Source organism: Ciona robusta, chromosome 2 (genome assembly GCF_009617815.1).
Source record: "Ciona robusta chromosome 2, ASM961781v2".
Classification (NCBI taxonomy): Eukaryota; Metazoa; Chordata; class Ascidiacea; order Phlebobranchia; family Cionidae; genus Ciona; species Ciona robusta.
In genome coordinates, this window is record NC_143236.1 from 250,177 (window position 1) to 259,163 (window position 8,987).

At 35.9% G+C, this 8,987-nt stretch overlaps 2 protein-coding genes across 4 annotated transcripts; one reads left to right on the forward strand and one right to left on the reverse strand.

Moving 5' to 3' along the window:
• Positions 1-79: 79 nt before the first annotated feature.
• Positions 80-2,706, forward strand: LOC149739442 (transmembrane protein 70 homolog, mitochondrial-like). Of its 3 annotated transcripts, none has more exons than XM_089873227.1 (6): positions 80-410; positions 690-778; positions 832-989; positions 1,274-1,405; positions 1,777-1,871; positions 2,334-2,706. In XM_089873227.1, the coding sequence occupies exons 1-5, from the start codon at positions 95-97 to the stop codon at positions 1,850-1,852; spliced, it is 771 nt and encodes a 256-aa protein (XP_089729353.1). In that variant the 5' UTR covers positions 80-94; the 3' UTR covers positions 1,853-1,871; positions 2,334-2,706. The 3 variants fall into 3 exon arrangements, with proteins under 3 accessions (XP_089729353.1, XP_089729352.1, XP_089729351.1); XM_089873226.1 differs by having other exon boundaries at positions 1,777-1,868; positions 2,326-2,706; XM_089873225.1 differs by having other exon boundaries at positions 1,777-2,706.
• A 906-nt stretch (positions 2,707-3,612) lies between these two features.
• On the reverse strand, positions 3,613-6,857 carry LOC149739443 (putative ATP-dependent RNA helicase DDX5). The gene is made up of 2 exons (XM_089873214.1): positions 6,136-6,857; positions 3,613-5,793 (listed from the first exon to the last, which is right to left on the reverse strand). Exon 2 carries the CDS (start codon positions 5,722-5,724, stop codon positions 3,967-3,969), a length of 1,758 nt encoding a protein of 585 aa, XP_089729340.1. The 5' UTR covers positions 5,725-5,793; positions 6,136-6,857; the 3' UTR covers positions 3,613-3,966.
• Positions 6,858-8,987: the final 2,130 nt, after the last annotated feature.

Here is an 8,987-nt window from a genome sequence, read left to right on the forward strand (position 1 = left end):
CCAAAAAAGTGAAAAAGAAAATGAAAATTGTACCGAGAAAAACGTTTCCGAAGATTTCGTGGCTCCACCCTATTCTCATCCAATCTAACTGAAAATGAATAAAACGACAACAATGACGTCACAACACATGTTTCAAGTTACGAATATGTCAACAGTGAACAAAATTATGTATGTTGCTGTTCACACCAAAGCGAAGTTTTATCCACTTAACACGTGGATAAAACTTTGTAGAACACCGAAGAATACGATTTGTAGGTCTAATATACACACAAGAACACAAAATGAGAGCATTTCGGGACAAGAAATACGGAGAAATTTTACCAACTTCCCTAAAAATACAAATAAGGGCGCAGGTGCGAAGGATATGGGAGAACTGTTATATGTAGGGCAGGACAGAAACAGGATTAAATGTAAGTAGATAAACATGCTCTTTTCTAAGCAATGCAAAATGAAGTCTATAGCTCTAAATCCTGAGGATTAACAACGTTAATAAAAATTGTTGTATACGAAAATTAACTAATCTGTTTTGACTATCAACACATTTATATTCAAACAAATTGGTGCGGAGAAACATAAATTCGTTAATTTTTTACCTTTCAATGAATATGGTACAAATCAAAAGAAAATCATTTCCTAAAGTCCGTCTTTTACTTAGGACTGCTACATGCTTCTTTCTTTGAATATTCCAGGGACGTTGGGATCTTTCTATATCTTAAGTGCAGCTGTTGCAGGAGCTTCACCAATTCTACTCAAACTTACCTCTGGCTCTTTACTAGCCGTACGTATGGTGTTTGTTTTGTAAAACAATAATCTTATTGGTTTATCACTCAGACATGTTTCTTGGGTTTTAACATTTTAGTTTTTGTGATTCTTAACCCGCTTGGATTGTATCAATTTGGAAAAAGATATGTAAATGAATTGTATTACAAGCAAGAAACTGATACATACACTGCAAATGTTCTTTCCCCATTTGTGTTAACAGAAACAAGGTCAGTTGTACTTAAGGTTATTTATCTATACTAAAATCAAACCAAGTCTTTTTTTGTATTTGAATTGCCAATGATCACTGGACAATTGGTGCAATATGTGCTTAATTGATCTACCATTACAAGTCTTACCTAGATATGATTAAATATAAATGGCTGGTTGTTTGTGTGTCAGATATACTGACTAATTAAAGTCCTATAACAGTCGTTTTTACTCGCTATATGCATACTTTTTTATTCACTTATCTTTGCTACATTGGTTAAAGTAAAAGTATAATTGTTATTAGGTTGAAGTTCAAGCCTTCTGAATGCAAAATGCCAGCCAACCCAAGCATTTTTACCTCTTTTTTTGTTGGACGACACCCACTGTTTGTTAACTCTGATTCTATGAATTACGCCGACTACATGAAAATGTTAAGGTAGTTATTGGTTACAATAGTTTTTACCGACATCTGGTAAAGTTGTCATCATGCCTGTCTCTAGCCGAGAGGTTATAATGTCTAAGCTTCCTGCTGTTATCTTTGTAAGTGTATATACTCTCTGTGCATGTGTCCTTAGGTAGTACACCTAATGGCAATTGCTCCAACCCAGTGGTCCCTTATGGCTTATGTGATGCTTAAATCTTCAGTCATACATTAAAAATTAAATAAATACTCCCAAAAAGTATACGCCCATAAAGTAACATATGTGGTAACTGGTAGGGGTGTGGTAACTGGTTGCTCTGCCATGTGAAGGTAAGTAAGTTGCATTGATTTATTTACCATATTTAATGCAATATACTTTTACCAAGGTTCGCTTCCACAATTGATTATGAGAATCCCGACCGACAAAAAGAGTTTCATTCAAAAACAAAAGAAAACAACTGAACACAAATAATGTTAATACATATAATTAGGAATGCACATTACAGAATAATTAGGTATTCTAGGATATCCTAGAATACTTTAATTCGAATCTAGAATTCCGAATCTAGAATTTCGAATCTTTTTATATTTATAGGAAAAAAAAAATTTACCCACAAAAGTCAGTTTATTGACCCTTTCATACCCGCCTTGTTGGAACATGAGCTGTAAAATGATCAAAAATTGTACTATTGAGTAGTTTTTGCGACATAAAACGTATAGCAGGCTATGAAAAGACGTTACGAAACGTTTACTCTTGAAAGTCCCACAAACACAAAAATATTTTTTTTCAAAATTAATAATATTCAAAAATTGTTAATATAGTATATGAGATAACGTGTAATGACGTCATTAAACAGAATACCGAATCCCGTAATTAGATTCGAATACAAAAGGATTCGAATCTCACGGATTCGAAATTCTGTAATGTGCATCCCTACATATAATATAATATGTTTTTTTCCTGTTGAATTTATTTATTACCATTTCAAAGGATAAATGATCCAAATTCTTTTATAACTGTTCCAGCACCCTACTAAACAAAACAGCATTTGAAAGAAATGCATTTCAAAACCACAAATCCAACCTCTAAGTAAAAAAATTCCCATACAACAATGCATGGAATTTGTCGTAGGATAAAGTTTTACTTAACATTCACTATTTCTATTTTAATTCGGATTTGGTATGATTGCTTCTTTTTTGTGAAAATATAAAAAAGTAAAACATAGACTTTTGATTGAACATAGCTACATAATATGATGACTCAGCACTTTTTTTCCTTTTAGGTTTTTATATTAAAATTTTCTGCCATACCATGATCAGCTTTGTGGCAAAGTGGTTGAATTGGTTTAAGGCTTGTGGGTAGGATCAAGGCCTGTGTATATGTGTCCTTGGGCAAGACACTTAACCGAAATTGCTTTAATTGAGTGGTCACTAATGAGTAATGTGTTGACCAAATTACAGGCTATACATAAAAAAATAATCACCCACTAAGTAACATATACATGGTAGCTCGTAAGCTGGCACTAGGTGTATGAGCACCTTTGGTATAATTACTGTTGTTTTCCTGGCCATGCAAGGACAAAGCAAGTTACATTCATACATTTTCTTTGGAAATAAGTTGGTTGTCCCTGTTGAACATTAGATTTAAAATTTGTTTAGTCAGTATTATCTGGTATCTAGCCAGATTTAATAGAAAAAATTGAAACATATTAAAGTTTTATTTTTTATGCATTCACAAAGAAGCAGTAAATATATCTAATCCTAAATAAAAATAGATTTTTCTACTTACTGTAAAACACTCAACTTTTTCAGTTCTTACCATTTTTTTTAAAGTTGTTTCGTAATTTTTTAAAGTTGTTTCGTAATTTTTAAAATTTGGAGCTACCGTTAAGATCATATTTAATCATCTCCATCTATATACAAATCTTCATGTTCTGTTGTTACACATTGCAGAACCCTCGACATGCAGGGCATCCCGTTATTTAAAAAAACTAATTAAATAAATTGTTCCGGTTGTTTAAAGCAAAGTATTGAATTTTATTATTGAAAGTATTGAAAGTAGAAAGGGTTATGTTGGGATTGTTTCTTTTGCACCTACTTAACCATTTCCTAGCAAGCTGTACTGCTTTACACAAACAACCACCCTAAACCAGACAGCAGCTTTATACCAATATCTGTAATATAGCCCCCTTCCCTAAATATTCTAGAATAACACAAAAACATTGTTTTGAAAGAATTTATTTTACATGGTACGCTACGAGCTCACTGGCATAACGCCTAAAATCAGCAAGTTCGGTTAGATAACTTAGTAATAAAGAAAATTGGCCTAAATTCGTGGTTGATAAATAATGCTAAAATCAAGAACAAAAGTGGTCTAATAACATGGTATATACAAGCTGAAGCTACACAACCAAGCTTGGTTTCGGTTAAAGCAGCAGACTGTATTACGTAGTAGTAACTAGAAAATATTACAGCGCAAACGAAGAGAATAGCCTTTCTTCCAAGTATGATTGTGCTCAACTTTACACAAGCATTACAAACCAGTGGATTAAAATACATTGTTAGGAATGTTTCTTTTACATTGGGACTGGACCTCCTGGCATCATCATAAACTGTGTACCTGCCATGTTACCAAAATTTTGTTGTGGTTTTGCGTAACCATTTGTTTGCTGTCCCCCATAGGCACCAGATGGTTTTCCACCATAGGCACCACTGTTGTTGTAGCCACCACTACTACGTTGTCCACCAGCTCCACCAAAACCATTGCTTCTGCCTCCTCCGTAACCATAACCTCCACGACTACTGCCACCACCTCTGCGATTCTTACCGAAATTTCCCCATGATGATTGAGCCAACTCCATCAACCTTGGGTTAATTTGCTGCTTTGCCTCCTTAAGGATTTCAATTAAATCTTTGCACTGCTTAGCATTGGCTTGTGTGAAAAATGTGTATGCAGTTCCAGTTTGATTCGCTCTTGCTGTTCGCCCAATTCGATGAATGTAATCTTCACATTGATTCGGAAAATCAAAATTTATGACAAATTTGATATCTGAAACATCAAGACCACGTGATGCCACGTCTGTTGCAACCAGAATTGGAGACTTTCCAGTTCGAAACTCATTTAAAACCCAATCTCTCTCTGGTTGGGATTTGTCACCATGAATACACATGGCAGGCCAACCATCACGCCTCATGTTGCGGGTGAGAATATCACATTTTCTCTTAGTTTCTGTAAATATGATTGTCTTATTCTCTGCCTCTCCCATTATTTCTTCCATCAATCTCATTAGCTTTTCGGATTTTTCATCTTCTGTACAAACATCAACAATTTGTAGAATATTGTGATTCGCAGAAATATTCACAGATCCAATTTGGATATGAACATTATCTCTGAGAAAATCATTTGCGAGCTTTTGAACTTCCTTTGGCCATGTTGCACTCCACATCAGTGTTTGTCTGTCTGGGCGAATCTGATCAATAATTTTTCGTATTTGTGGTTCAAAACCCATGTCCAACATTCTGTCAGCTTCATCAAGAACCAAGTAAGTACATCTGCGAAGGTTTGTCTTGCGGGCTTCTAGAAAATCAATAAGGCGACCTGGTGTAGCGATCACGATTTCACAACCTCTCTCCAAATCTCTAATTTGAGGGGCTTTTGATGCCCCACCATATACACAGGTATTCCTAATGTGGCAAAGCTGCCCATAATCATTTGCAACTGCTTGAACTTGTTGTGCCAACTCCCTTGTAGGGCAAAGTACAAGAGCAATTGGACCATCTCCTCTTTCAAGATATGGCTGAGCATTAATGTGAATCATAGCTGGCAAAATAAATGAGAGTGTTTTACCAGATCCAGTTTGAGCAATCCCAACAAGATCTTGACCGCCAAGTGCATGTGGCCAACCAATTGCTTGTATAGGAGTTGGTGCCTTAAATCCATTGGACAGCAACTGATTATTAATGTAATCTGGAAAACTTGCCTCATGAAAGAAAAGCACAGGTTTCTTTAAGTTTGACCCAGTAACTGTAACTTCATGCTTCTGATAATATTCTTGAACATGATGGACTGGTCTTCCCGCAGTACTTGGATGTTCTTGATAAAATTCTTTTTGAAACGGAGTTAACTTTTCACAATCCCACTTTGGCTTGCGGAGACCGCTTCCAGCAGAGTTGTCATATTTCCCACCTCGATCCGATCTTCCTCTTCCGCCTCCACCACCTCCCCTTCCTCCCCAGCGATCGTTTCCTCCTCCATAAGAGCCATTACTACGTCCCCCTCCATAGCTGCCGTAACCACGGTCACCTCCACGATCTCTTGAACCATAACCGGGCATTCTTGTTACAGTAAGTATAATGTAAATTGAAAAATATAATTTGGATTCGAAACCGTGCAAATCTTCCAGCTGAAAAGGTAATGCAAATTTAAAATAAATACAGGTTTAAACAAAAAAATGGGTCGCGCTTGTAGCCTTGGTCAGCAAAGCTCTTTTTACCGAGTCTCATCAAACCTACAGTCATGCTAAAAAACGATGCTAACATGTTCATACAAAATGTTCTGCTTTGCCTTGCACCCTTGATCCGCTGATTCCATTTACCACTGATGGACCAACTTTGACTGACCAAGGCTACAAAGACAACTGCAGGAAAGTTTGTGTATAAAACAATATTTATGGGTTTAAAATGCAATTAACTGTTTCATGCTAGCTAACTGATATACAAAGGTTATGACTGGAGGTTTGACTTACGGTTGTAATGGATTATTCCTTCATCTGTTGACCCGGTTTCCACGCCCAGGTCCATCAGATGAAAGATTTTAACTTAACCGGAAATCCAGATCTCAGCACCAACCACTCCGTAGTTGGCCATAAACTCTTAAACCTGGAACGTCGCACCAGCACAGATCCATCGTGGAAGAGACAGGATCTGTGAACGACGATAAGAGTTCCTCGCTAACAATTGCGAGAATCAATTTACTGGGTTCCAGGTTCAGGTTCAAATATTGGATCTCCGGGATTATTATAGCCTAGGCTTGTCTTACATGCTAACGACAACATAGTACTGGAATATAAACCAACTACTCTCGCTAAAGGCATTACGTACACCGATGTCGCAATAATGGCGGATCGACTCAAAACGCCGCTTTTCTTTCTTTGTCCGAATTAAATCACGTGATGTATGGCGTCATTCTGGTTTAAAGGGTTAGAAATTTGTAGGGTATTTGTTTTAATGATATGCAAATATCTGTTAGTGATAAAAATGCGGAACTAAAATACATGTGCTAAAATATAATATCGATCTATTTTAATTAATCTATTGCACTTTACATTGATATAAACTTGTTTTTTTGCGCAACCCTTTAAAATCATATTCTCCCACATGCTTTGTTTTACGCAACATCCGGTTTGTTACCTAACTCCGAATAAAGACTTTTATCATGTCATCTGTTAATGTTTTAACCAATGGTTTATTTTTTGATGTAATTATTGCGTCAAGCTAGTTGTGGTTTACAACGAACGCATTGGGCCTGTCTTGGTTCCATGTGAAAATTGCGGTGTCAGCGACGTTGTGCTTAGCTCTCGTCATACGTCGTACGGGTTCGACCCAAAGTTAGTATAGACCAAGTAAGGAAACGGATTGTAAAACAACGAGTTTTGTTATCCATTGTTTTATCATTGCTGGGTGCGGTTTTTCGTTTAAATATTACGATTTTTTAAAAACCAAGCACTCCTGCGCGTAAAATGGCTTTCTACTAATGTTATATCTTATCACAATAATAAACCTTACAAAACTAATCAACTTTTATTGAACACTCAATCGATTAAAAAGTAAACAAACAGAAAATATCAAGTTTACTAACCAAAAACATAAAAGAACATGTTTAAAATATAAAAATACAAACAAAAACGCATAACATTACCATAAACTGGTGTATCTAGCTGCAGTTTTGCATGTAAATTGCGGTGGCTCACAAACTTAACACGTATACTCGGCAACGAAACTTTAGGTAAAATTTGCCTAATATCGAAGTGACATTGAGGAAAACAATACTGAGTTACTATTTTTGGTCCTCTGCTTGAGTAAGCTACCTTTTCCGCGTTCCGGGTCTTTATGAAATCGGAAAACGCGAACACCTTATCACGGCCTACTAGAGATATCTCTAGTAGGCCGTGACCTTATCTGCTAGTACTTAAGCAATTTGGAGCTGCATGTCCACTCATGTTGGATTATAAATGTAGTAGGTATGACCATATACTGTAGTAGGTATGATCATATACTATTATGTAAACTAAGCTGATTGCTGCTAGTCTTAATCGCCAACGTAAAGTACCCTGTTTAACCACACTGTACGCCGAAAACCAGTCAAAATATTAATTTACTTCACATTAATTCCCAGATTTAATATTATATAACAAGATTTATATTAATAATTATATTTTAAATGTTAAAACAACCGCTATACGTGTTTTCTAGCTTTGTATCGCATACAAGAACTAAATGTACACATGCCGACCATGCATTTGTATAGGCGATTCACGCTCTGTGGGCTCCGTAATGGCGGACGCGAGCGCCTTTTTCTAACTTGGTCTATACCAAAGTTAGTATAGACCAAGTTAGGGAACGGATTGTAAAACAACGAGTTTTGTTATCCATTGTCTCCGCGTCTATGACGTCATAGTCGCCGCCATTACGGAGCCCACGGCGGAGCATTTTATCTCTGTGGGCTCCGTAATGGCGGACACGAGCGCCCTTTTCTAACTTGGTCTATACCAAAGTTAGTATAGACCAAGTTAGGAAACGGATTGTAAAACAACGAGTTTTGTTATCCATTGTCTCCGCGTCTATGACGTCATAGTCGCCGCCATTACGGAGCCCACGGCAGAGCATTTTATCATTGCTGGGTGCTGTTTTTCGTTTAAATATTGCGATTTTTTTAAACCAAGCACTTCTGTACGTAATAATGGCTTTCTACTAATGTTATATCTTATCACAATAATAAACCTCACGAAAATAATAAACTTTTATTGAACACTTAATCGATTAAAGAGTAAAAAAACAGAAAATATCAAGTTTACTAACCAAAAACATAAAAGAACATGTTTAAAATATAAAATACAAACAAAAACGCATAACATTACCTTAAACTGGTGTATCTAGCTGCAGTTTTGCATGTAAATTGTCGTGATTTTACTTTTTGGCTCACAAACTTAACACGTATACCCGCCTACCCGGCAAAATAAGGTTGCAAATAATTCAACAGTATTATCACGACTTTATAAAACGCCCGTCAAAGCTGATTACTGTTCTTAAATATTAAAAAATATATATGTAAAATAGAAACAGTATACTTTGAACAGGTAAAAAAATGCGAAATAGTAAGGTGCTATTTTTTAATGCTTGCTAAATCATAGTAAAACCAATGATTTTTTTTTAGTTTGCGTGTGCGAACGATTAAACTAGTTTCATAGCTTCATAAAACAACCTTGAATATTCCGTATACAGTTTGATTTTGTCTCATAAAACTAGTTTTAGTTTTGTAGAAAAACACTGAGATATAAGCATGAAGAAAATAGGCAGAGGTCAATATGACTTTAATTTG

What these genes read in the sequence shown, in the direction of transcription:
- LOC149739442 (XM_089873225.1), top strand. Translation starts at nt 95, where the DNA reads ATGAATAAAACGACAACAATGACGTCACAACACATGTTTCAAGTTACG. An exon ending in GGACAGAAACAGGATTAAAT is followed by an intron (nt 411 to 689) that starts GTAAGTAGATAA and finishes TGAATATTCCAG; the next exon opens with GGACGTTGGGATCTTTCTAT. An exon ending in GACTACATGAAAATGTTAAG is followed by an intron (nt 1,406 to 1,776) that starts GTAGTTATTGGT and finishes ACTTTTACCAAG; the next exon opens with GTTCGCTTCCACAATTGATT.
- LOC149739443 (XM_089873214.1), bottom strand. Translation starts at nt 5,724, where the DNA reads ATGCCCGGTTATGGTTCAAGAGATCGTGGAGGTGACCGTGGTTACGGC.